General features: G+C 39.3%; 1 protein-coding gene across 1 annotated transcript in view; it reads left to right on the forward strand.

Annotated features, from left to right (window-relative positions):
• The window catches only part of SPTA1 (spectrin alpha, erythrocytic 1), a 129,166-nt gene that overhangs the window by 25,297 nt on the left and 81,578 nt on the right, over positions 1–22,291 (forward strand). The window contains exons 17-26 of the mRNA XM_044675009.1: positions 1,019–1,141; positions 2,672–2,889; positions 6,001–6,093; positions 6,726–6,728; positions 8,137–8,271; positions 10,706–10,857; positions 11,539–11,725; positions 12,467–12,568; positions 14,027–14,118; positions 16,634–16,778. Of these exons, the coding sequence (XP_044530944.1) occupies positions 1,019–1,141; positions 2,672–2,889; positions 6,001–6,093; positions 6,726–6,728; positions 8,137–8,271; positions 10,706–10,857; positions 11,539–11,725; positions 12,467–12,568; positions 14,027–14,118; positions 16,634–16,778 (1,250 nt within the window). The remainder of the gene's footprint in view (positions 1–1,018; positions 1,142–2,671; positions 2,890–6,000; positions 6,094–6,725; positions 6,729–8,136; positions 8,272–10,705; positions 10,858–11,538; positions 11,726–12,466; positions 12,569–14,026; positions 14,119–16,633; positions 16,779–22,291) is intronic.

A 22,291-nucleotide genomic window follows, 5' to 3' on the forward strand; every position in this document is an offset into this window, starting at 1 on the left:
TCTTAGGACGCTGCTGCTCTCTCCTTTTTGTTTAGTGATCATGGATACTCAGGGTTAGAGTTTAAGTGCCACTTTGGGGACTATACTGTAGACTGTAAGATTTGCAGGACATTAAATGGAATGCAGAGGGTGGGAGAGGCAGGAGATGGATAAGACATGGTCTCTGTTTTGGGAGAACTCTAAGAGGTAGATAGAGAATTAATTGTCAATGATTAGTGAGGAGGAAGGGTGGGTAGCAGTGTGGTGATTCCAGATTTTGAGACCAGGAGATATAATTTTGACAATCTGATCTCTCATTTACCAATTGTATGTCCTTCATGTGTTTAAACCTGTTTCCTAATTTGTTAAATGTGGATGTATGACACATCAGATATTACTATCATGGAGCAAAATATGCAATTAAGTTCTAAGACACTAGAGAACTAAAATGGTTAGAACTAGGTGGGCTATTTCTGTGGAGAAAACATCTTTAAGTCTTGAGGGATAGGAGGTTTGGGTGGAGAAGCACAGGCATGAAATCTTGGCAAAGAAGAACAACACAGGGTTAGAGACAGAAATAGTAAAGCTTCTTAGGAGTAACCCTGGTAGTTTCACTTGGAGTAGAAAGTCTAACCCAAGAGGGTCACAATATTTGAGGGGCATATATATATGGAACTATGAGGAACTAAGTTGAAGAAGCATTTCAAAGCCCATCCTGAGAAATTATTTTTTTCCTCAGGCTGATAGAGAGGATGAAGGATAAATGTTTCCTTCCCTTTTATGAAGTAATTAATGCCAGTCTCAGGGGAAGTAAGAGGAAAGAAACTAAGTGAAGTTGGATGATGTCCATCCAGACTGGTGGGTCAGTTCCTAGAATATCTAGCCATCAAGCAGAGGTTCTTAGGGGAGGATTTTCAGCACCAGGAGTTAATGAGTGAAGGAGATTCTGGATCAAGTCCAAATGATCTTTTTTTTTCTTTCCTCTACTAAATGTAAGGATTTGTGAATTATGAATCTGAGATGCATTTTCTCTTTCTAGGAAAGGACCTGATTGCTGCTCAGAACCTGCTGAATAGGCACCAAGTCATTCTGGCTGATATTGCCAGCCATGAACCCCGAATTCATGCCATCACAGAGAGAGGCAACAAAATGGTGGAGGAAGGTATGGTAATGGAGATAGACAGATCTTCAATGTTCTGGGGCCCCTCTTGGCAGACTTTAATAGTATCCTAGTACCTCAGAGTTAGGAAGGACATTCAAAATTATTGAGTTAACCACTTATCCTAATATCTGCTATTAGATTGTACAATAGATCCAGCTCTGAGCCTTACATCCTAAATTCAAATCCAATCCCAAACACTTTCCAGCTGTATGACCCTGGACAAGTCATTTAACATCTGTCTCCCTCAGTTTCCCCAATTTTCAAATGGGATTCCTACTTCTATTTCTCCAAAGTTGTTGTGAAGATCAAATGAGATTATAAAATAAATTAAAATAAATAAAATTTGTAAAGCACTAAATCCAATGCCTCCACATAGTAGGTATTTAATAAATGTGTATTACCTCTACCTCTGCCTCCAATGTAAGAATATCTTTTACTATATCAATAACATAGGATCATCCAACCTCTTTTTTAAAAAAACTTTTACCTTCTCTCTTGGAATCATACTGTGTATTAGTTCCAAGGTGGAAGAGTGGTAAGGGCTAGTCAATAGGGGTTAAGTGACTTGCCCAGGGTCACACGGCTGGGAAGTGTCTGAGGCCAGATTTGAACCTAGGACCTCCCATCTCTAGGCCTGACTCTCAATCTACTGAGCTACCCAGCTGCCCCACCCCTAACTTCTTCTTGAGTACTTCTCTTGGTAGAGTTTTCATTCCATTATAGTATAACATTATTTAAAATATTTTTTCTCCCTTTTATTAGCTTAAATTGATCCCTATCTCATATCTTCTAATGGTGGCCTCAAATGTATGGAAATTATCTTAGAGGCCTTTTAGATTTACCTAGAGCCTAACTTGCAGGAGAAAATAACTCGATTATTCTCTTATTCCTATGACTTATATGCCTTCATCTATTTGAAGTCAGCTCTCATACTTCCCCCTTTCTCTGGATGAAACATTCCTTTTTCATTTAAGTTTTATAAGCTATAGATTTTGGATTTATTAACTACCCCAGTTACTCTTCTCCGAGCATCTTCTAATTTGTTAGTGCTCCTCTTAAAATTCATGGCTCAGAATTGAACATAATATTCCATATGGGGTCTGACTAATGGACATCACAGCAGTTATTTCTTCCTATAACTGAGTCATTAGGCCACTCTTGTTCACATGCCCCAATTTCCAAAAGATCAGGTTATCCCCAAGACTCTGCTTTGTCATTCTGCTGGGGTAAGATGACTTATAATGATTCCTATGGTCTCCCACGCCCCACCCTTGAGGGCCCTTCCTGCACTGCCCCTTCATTTCAGAAGCCTGAGCTTTACAATCTATGAGTTTAATATGAACTTTATAAAGGCAAGAACCCTTTTAACACAAGTTCCATCCCACAGTTCCATTTACCACTTATGCCACTTGGGGTTTACAGCACTAATAAGCTCACAGTTCTTTTGCTCATCCTGAATATCCTTCAGGAAGTTCTGCGTAGTCGGGGAAGGAGTCACTGAACGTTCCCTATATACACCCTGCTCTACAGGGCACTTTGCTGCAGAGGATGTAGCCTCCAGGGTAAAGAGCATGAATGAGAACATGGAGTCCCTTCAGGCCCGGGCTGCCCAGCGACAGCGTGACCTGGAGGACAATGTCCAGTTCCAGCAGTACCTTGCAGATCTGCATGAAGCAGAAGCCTGGATCAGTGAGAAGGAGCCCATTGTGGACAACACAAACTATGGGGCTGATGAGGAAGCTGCTGGGGTAGGTTGGAACAGGGGGTCCAGGGAACCCCAGACTCAATGGAACCCATCTCCTCTTGTGGGCCATTAAGTGCTGAAGTGCCTTAAGGGATCGAATGCATAGGGAGGGGAAAGGATGATAGATCTGGGATACAAAGACATGAGTCCATGTCCTACTTCTGTTACTTTTCCTTACGAGATCTTGGGCAAATTACCTGTGTTCTCTAGGCAGGAGTATGCTGGAAAATGTTTAACTTTCTAGGAAGAAAATAATATATGCAGGCACATTTTTAGGTTTAATCTGAGTTATTAACATATCCTCTATCACCTAAGCCCAGACAATCAACAAAAAAATTAAGTAAATCAAACCCTAATTTATAACATTTGCTGATTTCTAAAGCATAAATGCTGATGCCAGCACACCCTTGTCTCTAGGACTCAGTTTTCTTATCTGAAAATCAGGGACTTAGAATAGTCAGTTTCTAAGTTTCCTTCTCGCTATAATATTTGATGATTCTTTGGAGATCCTGGAAGAATCTGGTACAGCCATACCTATCTGGTTCTTTGGAATCAATAGGAATTTACGGTGGGTCCCTAAGTCAACACACTCTCCCAAAGATTCTCAGCACCTTCATTACTTAGAGGCTACTGAAACAACTTGGTTGGAAGCATGAAAGACTGAAGATCTAAAAAGTCCAGAGTTTCAGGAGGAATTACAATTATATTTTTTAAAGGGTAACATGGTATAGTGGTTAGGGCACTGGACTTAGCTTAAGGAAGACCTGGGTTCAAATCCTGACAGACATTTATTAGCTACGCCAGTCTGAACAAATCACTCAATGTCTCTAAGACTCAGTTTTCTAATCTGTAAATTGAGGGGATTGGACTTAATGAACTCTGAGAATCCTTCTAGCTCCAAAGTTGTGATACCATAAGCAAGATTCCTTAGTGTCTTTAAGAATGCCACTTCATCAGAAATGACCCCTGATCCCAACCTAAAATCCCCAGGTATTTCCTGAAGTTCTCCAATTCTACCCAAGGGTTCAGAGCCTAGACACGTATTTAGAATATTGAATGTACCTAGGTGGAACCAGTCAAAAATATCAGGATGAGGAGAAGCATAGAGGAGACCTTTATTTGCTCAACAAAGAATTGACTTTAATTCTATTTCTCACAGAAAATTTGGAAAATTTACCTTATGGAGATCCTGTTGTCTTTTTTGTCAGATGGGAAAACATACTTCATGGCCTATTTATTAGGGCAACTGTAAGGGGTGGAAAGTGCTTTGTAATCCTTCCATGAAAATGCATGTGATAAGGAGGCAATATAGTACTATGGAAAGGGCACTGGCTTGGTAGTCAGATGACCTGGGTTTAAATCCCATGTCTTACACTTCCTAGCTGTGTGACTTTGGGCAAGTCACTTTGGGCCTCAGTTCCTCCATCTATAGAATGGAGTTGGATTGTAAAATCCTCAGAAAATTCTGAGTTTCATTAAAGGATCAGCTCATTCATACTACCTATGTGAAGTCTTTTCTGTTTCTCCTTAGTTATTAACTTAGTCAAAAGTTATTAACTGGGAGAAACTGGATGGCTCAGTGGATAGATATAGAGAGCCAAGCCTAGAGATAGGAGATGCTGAGTTCAAATTTGTCTTCGGTCACTCTGGCTGTGTGATGCTGGGCAAGTTACTTAACTCCTATTGTCTAGCCTTTCCTGCTCTTCTGCTTTAGAACCAATACATGATATTGCTTCTAGGATGGAAGGTAAGGGATTTAAAAAATTACTAAACTTTTTCTGGGCTTTGGACCACTTTGGAAGAAGTCTGGGGAAGGCTGTGAACTCCTTCTTTGAATAACATTTTTGAAATAAAATAAAGGCTTGCTAAGGAAACCTACTATATTAAAAATAGTTATAAAAATGTTTTAAAAAATGAAGAAAACAGACACTTCCCAGCTGTATGACCCTGGGCAAGTCACTTGATCCCCATTGCCCAACCTTACCACTTTTCCACCAAGGAGCCCAATATACAGAAGTTAAGGGTTTAAAAAAAAATGAAGAAAAAGATCATTGGGTCATTGACAAAGAATCTCTGCTTGGTGGCCAGTACTGTCTCCTTACTCAGGATGTAGGCAGTGTGACATAGTATGGATAGAGAGCAGATCCTGATGTCAGGAAGACCTGGGGTTCAAGTCCTGCCTCTGATACATATTAGGTGTGTTGTCTTAGACCAGTGATTCCCAAAGTGGGCGCCACCACCCCCTGGTGGGTGCTGCAGCGATCCAGGGGGCGGCTATGGCCACAGGTGCATTTATCTTTCCTATTAATTGCTATTAAAATTTAAAAAAAATAATTTCCAGGGGCTCTAAGTAATATTTTTTTCTGGAAAGCGGGCGGTAAGCCAAAAAAGTTTGGGAGCCACTGCCTTAGACAAATCACTTAGCCTTATAGTTTTTGAAGCAATGGTGGAACCAGTCTAGGTTTGTAAAACACAGAAGAGGAATGGATTTCTATTGTTAGAGGGAGCAGGCTCATCTGCATGCAAAAATCATAAATTCCATCCCTGTGCTTATATATTTAGATGTTCTATACCTCTCCTAATAGGGGTCAAAGAATGTTCTGCATTTTGTCTTGACCCTAGTCTAGAACCTAACACAATGGGCAGCTAGATGGGCCAATGGATAGAGTACTTGGTCTAAAGTCAGAAAGACCTGAATTCAAATGTGACTCAGACACTTACCATTAACCTTAAACAAGTCCCTTAATCCCATTTAACTCAGTTTCTTCATCTATAAAATGATCTGGAGAAGGAAATGATAAACGACTCCAGTTTCTTTTAGAAGAAAAACCCAGATGGGATCATGAGAAGTCAGACATGACAGAAATAACTCAACATCACGTATGGTAGATGCTAAATGGATGCCTTTTCGAGGGGATAGGATTGAGCACAGCCCAGTGACCTTCTTTTTAATGTGAGGAAACTGTGTCAAGAGACAGGAGCACTTGTCAAGTCCACCCTTTTGCAATCCAGCCTTCCCTCCTTTTTACCTTCATTTCTCTTCTGGCCCCTGAATGCCTTGTTTTTCTCTTCTGCAGCCTCTGGACTCCTTCTGATGACTTCCTTTTGTTTCTAGGCTCTTCTGAAGAAGCATGAAGCCTTCCTGGTGGACCTTAATGCCTTTGGAACCAGCATGAAGGCTCTGAAGGAGCAGGCAGACGCATGCCGGGTAAGTAGTGGGTGAGGGACGAGAGTAGGATCTGTTGTCCTACCAACAGGCAAAATGGGTTCTGGTGAATCTCAGGTCCTATTTTTTTACTCCCGAGAGAGCAGCTAATTCCAAATCCCATTGTAACTCATCTACTAGGATGGGGTCAAAAGGGAAAAATATCCTCTGCCTTCAAATATTCAAAGAGCTGTTATATGGAAAAGGAATTATACTTTTTCTAAATTACTCAGCCCAAGAGGACAGAACCAAGAGAATTAGATAGAAATTACACATAAAGAGAGATGTAGATTCAATAATGTAAGGAACTGCTAGTTCCTTAAAATCAACTTTTCCCCAGTGGAATGGTCTTCCTCTTAATGTATTGAGGTTTCACATCAGACTGGATGTAAGTTCTCTGCAGATCAGATCCAGTCCAAATATGGGTTGGACTAGCTGGTTTCTGAGGTTTTTCTGAACTTTGAATTTATATACTTCATTCAGTAGCTCCTGCTTTGTTCAGAGGAAGAACACAATACAATCCCTGCCCTTAGGGAACCCAGCCTAATGGGAGAGTTGGAAACTCAAAGAAAATAGACATAAGGAACAGACTGAGAGATAAACAAGCCAAGATGAGTCAACCAGCACTCAGTGAGCAAGTATTTTGTGCCCATCTCTGCATTCTGTGCCATGGGCTTTGCATAGAAATAAGTCAAAATGAATACTCTCTGGACCATAAAAAGATGCTCTGAGAAGATCTAATAATTGTATGATTGCTGCAAGTGGAGTGAGACAGGGAAAGTTGGTGTCCTGAAGAGAATTTTAAAGAAGGGTAGAGATGTGCTTGGTCCAGAGGACAGTCTATGTTCCCACATGAATTCCCAATGCTTTCGTATCCAGGAAAAGCAGGAAATAGAAAAAGTCTCTTATAGGAAAATAAAGATGTGTATATAAGGGAAATAAAGAAGATCTTTCAAATTACCCACTTTATATTCTCAAGTTTTTGTTTTTTTCTTTAATCTTAGACCTGAACTTCTCCTTCCTTAAAATAATCCATACCGCATTCTCCCTCCACTACAAAGGTCCGGGTCCAGAATTCTTAAACAAGCTAATTTAAAAGTCAATATAGGTGCAATTAGGTGACTCGTGGATTGAGGGCCAGGCCTAGAGACAGGAGGTCCTCAGTTCAAATTTGACCTCACATACTTCCTAGCTATCCAACCCTGGGCAAGTCACATAACCCCCAAGGAACCCTTATTACTCCTCTGCCATGGAACCAGTACGCAGTATTGATTCTAAGACAGAAGATAAGGATTTTTTAAAAATCAATATGAAGGAGGAGGGTACCTAGCTGTCTCAGTACATAGAGCACCAGATCTGGAGTTGGGAAAATCCAGGTTCAAATCTGGCCTCAGACACTGCCAAACTGTGTGATCCTGGGCAAGTCACTTAACCCCATTTGCCTGGCTCTTTCCCTTCTATCTTAGAATTGTTACTAAGATAGAAAGTAAAGGTTTTTAAAAGTAAAAGTAAGTGGGGATGGTGGGAAAGTAGAGATGAGAGGAGAAATATGCTTTTTTCCATTCATATTGCCACCACAAACGGCTATTAGGAATGGAGGATGCTAGTCACTGAGATTTGGGGAATTTTCTGTTGTCTCTCATATTAGGAACTGGCTAAAAGTCTAATTCGGCTTTGAAAATAAGAATGACCATTTGATCCTATAGCCTGTGACTATATGTCATCTTCCTAGTGAAAGAAGAAAGAAATGTATTGATAAGCTCAGCTCTATAATACTTTGCTATTGGTGTGGAAAAGGGGGCATTAGACCTTGTTGAGGAAAACTGAACAGAAATAAAATAATTGCCAAAAGGACTGGCCAGGTCTGTGTGGTAGGGGCTCATTAAAATATAAGCTCTTTAGGGGAAGAGATTATTTCATTTTTGTCTTTGTATGCTGCTTTTGTAGGTCTAACACAGGGCTTTGCCAATAGTAGACACAATTAATGCTTGATTTGAGACACTTCCATTTTTTTGACAAGCTTCTTTGACTTTGGGTCACATTTAGCAACAAGCTGCACCTACGGAAGAGGCTGCGCAGGAAGAACGGGTCATAGCTTTATATGACTTCCAGGCCAGGAGCCCCAGAGAAGTCACCATGAAGAAAGATGATGTCTTAACCCTGCTCAGCTCTATCAACAAGGTGATATACTTACTCATCCTCTCTTCTAGTCTCAAACCATAGATCACCCATCTGGTGAATTATGTGGTCCCCATTGCTCTCCTTCTCTCTCTTTTCTAGTCCCCTTTTCCTTTGTCTCCTCTCATGTCTCTGTTTCTCTCTGGTGCCATATTGTAGGAATAATAGAGGGGACAACTTGTGATTGCTTAAAATTTTTACATTTTATTCCAATTCTTCATCACCCACAGACTGATAGTCCTTTAAGGATTTGAGCCTGACAGCTCAATGATACAATGGACATTGATCTTGTGTTTTTTTTTTTCCTCAAGACCTGGTAGTTCAGTGTAATGTTTGGAGAGTTGGTATTAAAAGTAGGATGACATGGGTTTAAGTCCCATCTCTGACACATATTAGTTGTGTGACTTTAGTCAGGTCACTTAATCTTCTTTTATTCCAAGCCAGTGGTGTCAAATTCAAATAGAAATGTGTCCCTGTGGTTCATATCTATTTAGAATATCACAAATGAACATTATCTAACTTGTATCATATTTTTTATTATTTTGTTACATATTTCCAAGTTGTATTAATCTGGTTCATGCTTAGGCAACTCTCTTGGATATTAATTGCTGACCTGCATTAGCAGAGGCAGTTCCCTTGTTCCCTTCACTGGTGATTACCATGCTTACTCTTGAAGAGTTTTCATTTATCTTCATGAATCTCTGGGAGGGAAGAAGAATAGAAGGGTCTGAAATTTACCAAGAGGACAATATGGTATGGTAGGAAGAACATTGGAGTTAGAGCCAGGACACCTAGGTTTACTTCCTACCTTTTATACTTGCTGTGACCCTTGAAAATCCACTTAACCTTCGGTTCCCTTATCTATAAAATGGAGGCAGTAAAATTTGTTCTGCCTACTTTTTGAGATCATTATGAGGAAATCATTTTGTGCTGTTTAAATTTGAGTTGCTTGTTCTTAACTGAGTTTAAGTTGTGAGTGTAGGTCCCATGCACCTAGAAAGAAATTTAGGTTTAAAGGCAGAAGTTTGTATCTTGAGTATGTTAAAAAAATACTGAGTGCTGTAGAATATGAGAACACAATTTTATAAAGCCTTACAGTTACCACATTTCTTAAAATCCAGTAAATAAAAAAATATGGAGTGAAATTTCCTGAGTTTGGAAACCTGAATTCCAAAGCATTTTCTATTTTCACATTCAATTGTATATTTGTTTTATCTTGGAACATGAAAATAAAACTTTATTACAAATTGGGGAAAAAATTTAAGCTCTATCTCTTACTAGTTAAGTTACCTCTATCTTTAACTAGTGATAGGCAAGTGACTTTCCCTTTCGGCCAAATGAAGGAGATGAATTAGTTAATATTACAAATATTTCATGTGTTAGAGAACATATATATTTACAAGATTTTCCTCAAGGAAATATTAATTTATCAACCAAAAGTTAAAATTTCTCTCTATTAGGTTAGGGTCATTCCAGAGAACATTCATATAGGTATAAAGACAAGGTGGTCTACATTTTCTTAGGATTCTTGGAAAAATGAAAAGGCAGCTGGCAAATGACCTTTTCCTTTGCTTCTGATCCTAAATAACATCATCAGTCTCAGAAGGCTTAGGCCTCAGGAATTCCAGGTCAGTGCCCTACTTTTGACCTTCCTTCTATGAGCAGGTTTGCCCCATTTTGTGGGGGCTCTTTTAAGGAATTGACAACAGATTTGTCTTGTTCCAGTGAGGTTTAATCCCAGTTCAGGGTAGTTTCCAGGCACCTAAGCCACATAGGGATTTTTAGAAATGATGCTGACAACCTAGACCACATTTGAACAATAATCAACAGGATAATACCTGGACATTAAACCATGAAATAAAAGGATTTGTTCAAGTTTTTTGAGGCTGTTGAGCCTAGAGAAGGTAAAACTCAGGGGAAACATGATAACTATCTTCAAGTACCTAAAGGGCTCTCATATGAAATTGGAAGTAGACGTGTTCTTGGTCTCAAAGGGCAGAACTAGAAACCATGGGTATATGTTACAGAATCAGAGTTGGGCTCAAAAAATTTTTCTAATAATTAGAGTTATACAAAAATGGAATGGACTGTCTCAGAAGGTAGTGATTTTTCTGTTGCTAGAGGTCTTCAAGTGGATACTTAAAGGCTTGAAGACCACTTGTCAGGACTGTGGACAAGACTACAATTCAAGTGGGAATGGATTAGATGATGTGTAAACATTCTCTTTAAACTCAGAAATTCTATGATTCCATTGTATGCTATCCAACTCCTCCCTTGAGCTCTCTGAAAAGTGAAAAAAAAATTAGGCAAATGCTCAACTGTATTGTGCTTACTCTGGCTAACAGATTCTGCCTGTATCTGGAGATTGGGATGCTCTCCAGCTATGTCCCATTTGGCCACTTTTGTTAAGAGCCATGTGTGCGATTTATCCTTCCAGGACTGGTGGAAGGTAGAAGCTGATGATCATCAGGGCTTTGTCCCAGCTGTGTATGTCAGGAGATTGGCCCGGGATGAGCTCCCCAGGCCTGAGAGGCGGCGTCGAGAAGAGCCAAGTGACATTGCCCAGCGCCAGGAGCAAATTGATAATCAGTAAGACTTGAGAGATTGAGATAAAGGATCAGAAATGATTCCATACCTCTATCTAATATGCCTATCCTGGGTCTGGTTGAAGAGTAGATATTCCATCCTGGACCAAATTTCTTAAAATGAATTTAAAAATGGAAACAAAAACAAAACATTCATTGAGCTCTCGTTACTTGCCAAATATTGTGTTAAGTAATCAGGATACAAAAAAAAAAGTCAAGACAGGCCCTGTTCTGGAGCGTGCTTCAGGTGTGTTTGGTGCACAACACAACATAGAGTTGACAGCTGCAGCAGCTTAGTTTGGAGTGAGAAGGGATCTTATGGTTGTGTTTTGGGGGAGACCTAATGTAATGAAAGACTGATCATGTCAGTGGTTAAATTGTAAATCTAGGAACCTTAGATTCAAATCTAACCTTTATTCCTATCCATATGTATTTGGGTTAGTTATTTCACCTCTTGAGTCTCAGTTTCTTCCTCTATGAGCTGATGATAACAATATCTATAATATAGTCTCCTCTCTGTAGTGTTGTTGTAAGACTCAAATGTAATCATGTATGTAATGCAATTAGAAAACTTCAAAGTGCTCTATACATGTCAGTTAATTATTAAAGTACTTTTACCATCTCTTGTGATTTTCTTTGATTTATTCTGTCTCACAACTCTTTTTTTCTTGTTCCACTTTCCCAGGTACCACTCTCTTCTGGAGCGGGCAGAAGACCGTCGGCGTCGCCTTTTACAGCGATACAAGGAGTTCCTGCTAGCGTATGAGGCTGGAGACATGCTGGATTGGATCAGAGAGAAGAAGGCAGAAAATATTGGAGTAGAACTAGAAGATGTCCATGAGCTGCAGAAAAAGTTTGATGACTTCCAGACGGTTAGAAGGGACCAAACTTTACACCCCACAACTTTCCCCAGGCTTCCCATTGATTCCCTTTGTGCCACATTTCTTCTCTACACAAAGGAGGTCCTTAATTCATTTTATAGGCATTGCTAATACCAAAGAATAAATGGACCATTCATTTCGATCTAAGAGCCTTATGGGCTTGCTTCTCCCTTTCTCTCTCACCCACTCTCCATGTCCAATCTGTTCCCAAGTCCTTCAGATTCTATCTTTGTTCCATCTCTTGTTGCTGCTACCAGCCTGGTCCAGGCCCTCCATCACTTCATATCTGGACCACTGCCATAGCTTTCAAGACTCTCCAGTATAATATCTGTTCATTTATCAAATATATATCTTCCTTAAGTACAGATCTAAACATGCCATGCCCTTCATTCAATACATCCTCTGGTGATTCTATTTCCTCTCACCTCCAGGTTCGAATATAAAATCCTCTCTTTAGCTTCTAAAGGCTTTCATAACCTGACCTATTCCCACTTTTTCCTTCTTCTTTCTCCTTCTTCTCCCTCATGCATACCACATAACACTGGTTTCCTTGCTATGCTTCTTGGAGTTCAACAATTCAGGTCCCTGAAATTCCCTCAGAATTTTCCTACTTTCTACAAATTGGACAGACCCTTGGTAAAAGACAAAGCTGAAAATAGCTCTGTACTTCTCCTTGGGTAACTTCATTCCCTCATCCTTTTTTGTTGTTGTTGTTGTTGTTTGTTTTCTCAGGATCTGAAGACCAATGAACCTCGACTTCGGGACATTAACACAGTGGCTGATGATCTTCGTTTAGAAGACCTTTTGACTCCAGAAGGTGCTGAAATCCAGCAGGTGAATAATGCCACCTTGCCCTTACTGACTTTCTTGTCCCCTTCCCTTCTTTTTTCCCCTATTTCATCCAGCCTGGGCCTTTCGTGCTTTTATTTTGCCCCAACTCACTCAGTTTCATTTTATAGTGGACAATTAGGGGAGTGAAGAGAGTAGAAGCCCAGCTTGCAGCTTGGGTAGATTAGGTAGAGGATTGGTGTCATTACTTTTGATGGTGGTTGGGATGATGGGACTGTACATGACTAAAAGTAATTTCAGGACAAGCGATATGAAGCCTAATCCACTTTTGACTTCTCTTTTGTCAAATTAAATTTACTAAAGCAGATTCTCTCAACCAAGTATATTTATTAAGCATCCACAGTGTCAAGGACCACATTATAGGCAGAAGCCTTGCCTTCAAGGAGGCCATAGCCTGATTGATCATTTTGAAAATGTTGAACATACATACATGGCATGATTTAAGAACATTCGCCAAAGAATGCAGATATAGAAGATGCAAATACAATCCATAAATCTAGGGTAAGAGTGATCCAAATGGGATGACGTTAATCAAGGCAAGCTTAGTGGAAAAGGTACATTTTGTACTAGGTTTGAAAGAGAAGGTTGCTGGGGGAGGTTAAAAAGAAAATTAATTGGCCAGGATCTGTGCTCAGAATAAAACAAAAAAGTTATAATTTAATTCTCTGGCTTCATCCCTGCGTTGTTATAAAGCTAAAGAAGACAGCTAGCTATCTGCATATTTGTAATGTGAAGAATGAAGAAAAACCTACATGTTTCCCATAGGGAGTATCTACTTATTTCCTGTGCTTTACACTTGTAAAGAGATTCAGAATTTCTCTTAGGGGAAAACATTGAACTCTAACTATTACCAACAATATTTTCCCATGCACTTTTTAAAGATTTATAGTGGAATGCCTTGAATACAGGGTCAGCAAATTCTAGCATTTTAGCTTAGCTTTGCAATCGAATGATGTTTGGGAGGGATTAGAAGAGACTTCTCTGTCTTCCATGGTCAGGGAATATTCCTTCATCCCAAAGGGGACAATCAAACACAGAGATGATTTAGGAAGGGTGGTTAAAGAGAAAACTATGAGAATAGTAGTCATTAGTTCCTCTTACCTCCACTTTTTTTTTTAATTATTTTTTTTAAACCCTTGTACTTTGGTGTATTGTTTCATAGGTGGAAGATTGGTAAGGGTGGGCAATGGGGGTCAAGTGACTTGCCCAGGGTCACACAGCTGGGAAGTGGCTGAGGCCGGGTTTGAACCCAGGACCTCCTGTCTCTAGGCCTGACTCCCACTCCACTGAGCTACCCAGCTGCCCCCTTACCTCCACTTTTAACACCCGCACAGACACAGAAATCTTGCCCCCTAACTCCCAAGCCCTGACTGAATTCTACTTATTCTCCAGCTCCATTTTCACCCAGCTAAACTGAGGTGTAATTTGTCCCCCGTCTCTTAGGAGTTAAATACCCGCTGGGATTCCCTGCAGAGACTTGCAGAGGAACAGCGCCTGCTGCTGGGCAGTGCTCATGCTGTCCAAATGTTCCACAGGTAAAGATTCCTTCTCTTCACCCTGAAGGTAGCACCAACTTGGAATTCCAAAAGGAAACTACTCATAAGATAATAGTGAGACATAAGACAAGCTCCCTCCCAACTGAGCTTTATCAACTAATACTAGAGAATCTTAGGAAAAAAGAGGGAAGCAAGAGCAAGACAGGGATGGAGTGAGAGAGGGAAAGAGAGAAAAGGAGAGAGGAGGAGTAGAAATTAGGGAAGAGGGGGATAGAGAGAGGGGAGACAGAGGTAGAGACAGACAGAGACAGAGATAGAAACAGGGAGAGACAGAGAGAGGGGAGTAGGTAGAGAGAGGGAGAAAGAGGCAGAGAGAGAGAGAGGGTGAGGAGGAAGAAAGGAAAGGAGAAGGAAAGAAGGAGAGGGAGAGGGGGAGGGAGGAAGAGAATAGGAAGAGGATAGAGACAAAGAGGGTCAGAGAGAGGTTGAGGGAGAGAGAGGAGACACAGAGACATGAAGAGAGAGACACACAGAGAGGGTGGGACAGAGGCAGAGATAGAGCGAGGGAGAGAAAGTCAGAGACAGAGGCAAAGAGTGAGAAGGAGGGAGTGAGAGAGAGACAAAAAGTAAGGGAGACAGAGAGACAGAGAGGAAGAGTGAAAGAGGAAGAGAGGGAGAGACACAGAGAAAGACAAAGAGAGAGAATGAGAGGAGGGGAAAAGACAGAAGGAGATGGGGTCAGAGAGAGGGAGAGAGACACACAGAAGGAGAGACAGAGATGGAGGGAGAGGGAGAGACAGAGACAAATATGGGAAGGAGGAAAGAGAAGGAGAGAGTGAAGGGGAAGGAGAGAGAAAGAGAGAGAGGGAAAGAGAGAGGAGGCAGAGACAGAGACAGAGACAGTGAAAAGAACCATAGCTGAATACCAATTGTCTACTCAGAAAATTGACAGCAGAGGAGGCCAGATATCATACTGGCTTTGCAACTGTGTTCAAACCTAGGGTAAAAGGGAAAAGGAATTCTTTTATTTTAAGGGCTTTTAGAGTGATTTCAGATAATACATTCATTTGTTTCTACTTAGTCTTGAGTACATGGTAGCCTAGGAGGAGAAGCAGAACTTCTAGGAGTATGGTCATTGTGCCCATGCAATTAATCAATTAATACTTCAGTTCTGCAATACTTAGCCAGCAATTAACACACTCTTACAAAATGTTAATATCATAGAATTATCTATCTATCTATCTATCTATCTATCTATCTATCTCTATCTATCTATCTATCTATCTATCTATCTATCTATCTATCTATCTCTCTATCATCTATCTATCTGTCTACCTATCTATTTACCTACCTACCTATCCAGTATTCCTAAATAGACTATAAGTTTTTCAAGGGTAGGAGACTATATGTCTGTGTCTTTATAATCCTCATGGCTAACATAGTGATCTATAAATAGAAGACAATAAATGCTTATTAAAGAGAGTAGTAGTGATGTTTAAATAGACACTCTGGGACAAGGGATCCAGACGACCAGAAAGAAGATATAAATAAAGTCAGAATGTTAGAGTAAAAAGTAACTGTAATAATCTAATTAAATGTACTTATTTTGACCACAATAAGAATAGTTAATAATAATAGCAATATAGTAATAACAACAAAAAAAGAAGGGAAGAGAAACAAGCATTTATTAAGTACCAGTATTATATGTCACAGATTGTGCTAAGTGGTTGACAAAGATCTTTTGATTATTTACTAATTATTAATAAAAATATATTGCTTTGTAGCATGTTTACTTTATGTATACTTTACATATACTGTCATATCATATATCATTGTGAGTATTCTTGTCATTTTACAGATGAAGAAACTGAGGCTCAAGAAGGTTTAGTGGTTTACCCAAACCATAGCTAGTTAGCCCCAGAATCAAGAAAAGTTGTTTGTTGTTTAGTTATTTCAATTATATTCAAGTCTTCATGACCCCATTTGGGGTTTTCTTGGTGAAGATGCTGGAGTGATTTGTCATTTCCTTTTCCAGGTCATTTTACAGATGAGGAAATTGAGGCTAACAGAGTTGCAATAACTTGTCCAGGATCACACAGTTAGGAAGCATCAGAGGCCAGATTTGAACTCAGGTTTTCCTGACTCCAGGCCTAGTACTCTACCCTCTGTACAAGAATACTAAGCTCTAAATTATTGTTTGATGATCATTTCTTAGGAAAAAGGTGCTCAAAAAAGCTCATTGTGCTCTACTAGAAAGAACACTGATCTTGGAGTTAGAAGATGGAGGTGGCCTTGGGCAAGCTTCAGTTTCTTCATCTGTATAATGAGGAGGTTGAATAAGATGACCTTTGAGGTCAAGAACCTAAGAGATGGAAAGAAGTTTTACAGAGGAAAGTTTGTATTTCATGCAATAAACAGTGGCAGAGTTTGGAATGGGAGGTGAAAGTATGTACTTCCCATCTTGATAGTTTAGCTCTTTGTATAAATCCAAACCTGGCCAGGATTTTGCTCTCCTTATTGCTCCCTCTGAATTCTTCATTCTCTGATTCCCCAGGGATGCAGAGGACACCAAGGAACGCATAGAGAAGAAGCGTCAGGCACTGAGTGCTGCAGACCCTGGCTCAGATCTGTTCAGTGTTCAGGCACTTCAGCGTCGCCATGATACTTTTGAGAGGGATTTGGAACCTCTTGGAGAAAAGGTAAACCAGCTCATACTCTTATCTCAAGCCCCACATCCTTCTTGACTTCTCCCAGGCTCAGCCTCCAATCTAATCCTTTCTTCTATGCCTCTCTAATGCTTTCCTCATTTTTCTTTTACTTCACTGTTTCCTTCTCTAACTTTTTGGCATAAGACAAAGGGATCCTCAAAGGAAACTATCCCTGATTCTTCTAATTTAAAAACATGCTTAAGAAAAGATCCAAACAGATCAATGACTGGTACTCTGTACCTGAATGATCTAGAACCTCCCTCTCCTACCATTTTCCCACTCCTATGAACAACTTAGACCTCCAATAGATCCAAGGGACAGTCTCCCTAATGCCTCCCAGACTTCAAGCTAACCTGGAATTACAGAAGCCTCTCTGAAGTCAAGCACCATCTTGGGTTTATTTTAAACTGATACGGTAGATCTGAGAATCAGTCATTTAAGTATTTGTCCAAGAGGTACTGGCTGCGTAGTCTGACATTACTATAACTCAAAAAAACGACAAAAACCCAACAATTGAACGATAGTATTTGACTAGGTAGCTATGACTATTACTGAAACAAATACAGTTAGGTGACACAATGGATAGAGTGCTGGGCTTAGGATCAGTTTGAATTCAGTCTCAGACACTTACTAGCTGTGTGACTAGTTGAGCAAATCATTTAACCTCTGCCTCAGTTTTCTCAACCGTAAAATAGGGATCATAATAGCATCTACCTTCCAGGGTTATCGTGAGGCTCAAAAGATAGAGTATCTGTAAAGACTTAATATAGAATTTGGGAAATGTATGAAGTATTTAATAAATGCTCTCGCCTCCTGCCAATAATACAAATATCAGCCTGAATACTTATTCTTTATATCTATGAGCATGACATTCAGTTTAATACTTTAATACATAACAGTCACTAAATAGTGAATGGAATTTTTGTAAGCCAGTTATTTATGACTCAGAATATACACTCAGCCATAGTATACTACATGTTAGTGAGGTTCTCAGAACAGTCCACAAATGGCTATTAGGGAAATACAAGGTGTTGTGTGCAGATGCAAAGCATGGAATCCCTGCAAAGGTACAGGGAGAGCCCCTCACCCAAAGTTCTCCAAGGGGGTGCAAAGGTACAGGGAGCCCCTCACCCAAAGTTCTCCAGGGGGGTGCAAAGGTACAGGGAGAGCCCCTCACCCAAAGTTCTCCAAGGGGGTGCAAAGGTACAGGGAGCCCCTCACCCAAAGTTCTCCAGGGGGGTGCAAAGGTACAGGGAGAGCCCCTCACCCTTTGGGTGAGGGGCTCTCCCTGTACCTTTGCAGGGATTCCATGCTTTGCATCTGCACACAACAAAGGTCAAGTTTGAGTAGAATAGTAGCAGCTAGTAGAATAGTGAAGCCAGACTGAAAGTTACATGGAAGGGGATAAAATATAAGAAGACGGGAAATGTAGAAAAGACCAAGATGTATAGAGTTAAAAAAACTCCATGTTTATTGTTTTATTTACTTTCTCTTTTTAAAAATGCATTTTATTGATGTCTTCATTCTTTATCTCACAGGCATTTCTCACCCATCCCCTCTAAACTGAATAACCCCTTATGACAAAGAAAAATAATAAAGCAAAAATATCCAAATGAGAACTCCTATCTGACAATAAATATCCTGTCCTAGTCATCTCTCTATCAAAGGGGAAGGAAAAAAGGTTAATTATCTCTTCTCCAAGTCCTTCCTTTGAATCTCTGTTACACAGTGTTCTACTTCCTTTTCAGTGATCTCAGTTACATCGTGGTGGTCACTGTCTATTAATATATTAATATTTTGTTATTAATATGTTATAATTGGTTCTGTTTATTTCACTTTGAATCAGTCAGTTCATGCAAATTCTTCCACATTTCTCCAACTTCTTTACATTCATCATTTCTTACTAAATACTCTTCTATTATATTCATATACAATTTCTCAGTCAATGGATGCTTTACTTCCAGGGAAACATGAAATCATCAGGAAAGCGAGTCAAGATTTATAGGATGCTCCGATTCTAATAAACAGACCTTCAGCAAATTTCTAGATAGTTGAAATCTTCTATTGCAACTATACTTATATCTGTACCAGCTTTGTAGTATGCATTAGGAATTCATCAACCAAATCTTTCTGCTTACTAGGTAGTTTGTATTATATTCTCACTATGATATCTCCTACATCTCTCCCTTTTATTCTTAGCTATGTATTCTCTAACATGCTTCCTCTCTCCAATTTGCAAATTTCCTCACAAGAATATATTTTCTTTTTTATCTTTTGTAATGCTCTGCATTTAATTTTTAAATCATATACTTAAAAGCAACCACCACCAAAGAATATTTAACTAAACAATCTCATCAAAAATGTATGTGCTTGGGGGCAGCTGGGTAGCTCAGTGGAGTGAGAGTCAGGCCTAGAGACAGGAGGTCCTAGGTTCAAACCTGGCTTCAGCCACTTCCCAGCTGTGTGACCCTGGGCAAGTCACTTGAACCCCATTGCCCACCCTTTCCACTCTTCCACCTATGAGACAATACACCAAAGTACAAGGGTTAAAAAAAACAAAAAAAAATGTATGTGCTAAATCACAAACTTCACACTGCTCCTAATTCGTTTAAAATATGAAAATTATATATGTATGTTACTATAAACATCCTCAGCTTTTGAGTTCTCTTTTTATTTGTTTTACTTAGATATTTTTTCTCTTATTTTTAAATGTAATCCTAATATGTATTGTTTTTATTTTATTTTCTTCCCTTTTTATCTCCATGTATTTCCTTTATTATCTTTATATTTCCTATATCTGTCATTTCTAAAAACATGATATAATCTATTGCATTCAAATATCATAATATATTCAGCCATTTCTCCCATTCATTGCATTTGTGTTGTCTACAGTTATTTTGTCATAACAAATAAAGCTTCCATGAATATTTTCATACTTACACCGCTTTTTACCCTCTCAATAATGCCCTTAGGCCATGTTGTTAGTAATAGGATCCCTAGTTCAATGAGCATGAACAGTTTTATGGCTCTTAATGCATATTTTCATCGTTTTCCAGTTTTCCAAACAGTTTTTGTCAAATAGTGAGTTCTTATCCCCAAAGCCAGGGTTTTGGGGTTTTTCAAACACTAGCTTGCTGAGGTCATTTATCCCTAGTCTATTCCACTAATCCACCCTTCTGTCTCTTAGCCAGTATCATATTGTTTTGATGACCACTGCTTTATAATACATTTAAGATCTGGTACTGTTAGACCCCCATCCTTCATATTTTTTTAAAATTTCCCTTGATATTCTTGATCTTTTTTTTTTCTTCCAGATGAATTTTGTTATAATTTTTTTCTAATTCTATAAAAAGTTTGTTGGTAGTTTGATAGGTTTGGCTCTTGTTTTCTATAAAAACAATTCACAGCTACTCTAACAATTTAATTAGGCTTATTTCTCCACATTCCTATCAGCATTTAATTTGATCACTTTAACCCATCTGCTTCTCAGTTAATGCAAGGCTATATTTAGAAAGATTGGTCCTTCGATATGAGACATAGTCTGTTGCCAGGACCATACTCTTTCCAAAACCAAGTCTTTTCAACTTGGCCATATCCAGTGGAACTTTTGTGCCAATGCCACAATCCATCCAGAATGTAGGATTACCTCCATAGTATGTTGGATGTTAAAGCAAGATTTGTGCAGAATATTTGTTCTCTAAACCATTGCTGTCCCGCCAGAAACACTGTTGGATTATGTGTATGCTCAGGCATAGATCTACTACTAATCTCAGGTAGGCGTGAGGGGATTCTTCAGAAATACATTATATTTAACTTATCTAAGATTCTATTTATCTTCTTAACTTCTTTCTTATTTATTTTTTGGTTAGATTTATCTAGTTATGAAAGGGGAGAATTAAAGTTCTCTACTACTGTTATTTTGTTATCTATTTTCATCTGTATCTCATTTAGTTTTTCCTTCAAAAATCTGGATGCTATAACACTTGTTGTATACCAATAATGTTTAATTATCCATAGTACCCTCCCAACATAATGTAGTTACCTTCTTCATCCTTTCCATTTATATCCAGTTTAGTCTCAACTCTATCAGATATCATGGTTGCTACCTACACCTGCCTTCTCTGAATAAGTTGAGGCATAGTATGTTCTACTCCAGCCCCCACCTTCAGCCTATATGTGTGTCTCATTTTCGGTGTGCTTTTTGTAAATGACACATTGTCAGGTCCTTGTTTTTCATCCTCTGTTATCTACTTTCTTTCCAAGAGTGAATTCATTGTATTACCACTCAGTGTCATAATCCCTAGCTGTGCATTTCTATCTACTCTGTTTTTCCTCACCATTTGTCTCCCTTTTCCTTTCCACTGTATCCCTTCTCAGACGTTCAATTTCTTTTCACACCCCTTACCCCAAATCCTCCCTTACCCTCTCCCCTTGCAATTTAATTATATATTGACCCAGCTTTCAAAAGGCCCCTCCCTTGTCCCTTCCGCCTTACCTTTTAATTTTTGTTCTATTCACCTTTTCAAAAACTCCTTCCTTATCCCCACAACCATGCCCTCCTACTTCTTGATATGACTTTGATTCTAAAAATCTCTCTCCAACTCATCCTAACTGACCCTCCCTATCCCTTCAATTTACCCCCTTACCTCTTGTACTCTTCTCCCCAGATCCTCCTTTATCCCTTCCCCATCTTCCCTCCTGTTTCTCTGTACATTAAGAAAAATTTTACTATTTTAATTGTATATGTTGTTCTCTTTATCCTATGTCTAATTAGAGTAGTATTCTAATACTACCAGACATCCACCTTCTCTTCCCCTTCTTCATAATTGTTCCTCCACTCATTTCTTCCCCACATGCGATAGCTATTCTCCCGTACCTACTCCTAATTTATTCCCCTATCATTTTGGCTCATTCCTTTACATTCACCTTGACCTCATTTCTACCATCTACTACATGCCCCTTCAAAATACCCAAGCAACGATGTCATTCCCAGAGGCCAGAGATGAAACTTTTCCAACAAAGAATCAAGCAGTTTGACCTTTTGAGTTGAGTTGAGTTGAGTTATGAATGAGCCTTTGATTACCTTTTATGTTTCTTAATAGGTCAAATTTTCTGCAGACTTCTGGGTTTTTCCTCAGGAATAGTTGGGAATAATTTGGTTCATTGAATATCCATTTTTTAACCTTTTATAATTCTGCTAATCTATGCTGGATATATTATTCTTGGTTGTAAGCCCAGTTTTTTTTTAATTTATTTTTTTAACATTTATTAATCTACATTTTTAACATGGTTACCTGATTCATGCTCCTCCTATCCCCTTCACCCCCCCCGCACTCCCCCCACCCATGGCCGATGAGCATTTCCACTAGTTTTGTCATGTGTCCTTGATCAAGACCAATTTCCAAATTGTTGGTAGTTGCATTGGTGTGGTAGTTTCGAGTCCACACCCTCAATCACGTCCACCCCGACCCATGCGTTCAAGCAGTTGTTTTTCTTATATGTTT

This window comes from Gracilinanus agilis, chromosome 4 (assembly GCF_016433145.1).
Source record: "Gracilinanus agilis isolate LMUSP501 chromosome 4, AgileGrace, whole genome shotgun sequence".
In the NCBI taxonomy this organism is placed as follows: Eukaryota; Metazoa; Chordata; class Mammalia; order Didelphimorphia; family Didelphidae; genus Gracilinanus; species Gracilinanus agilis.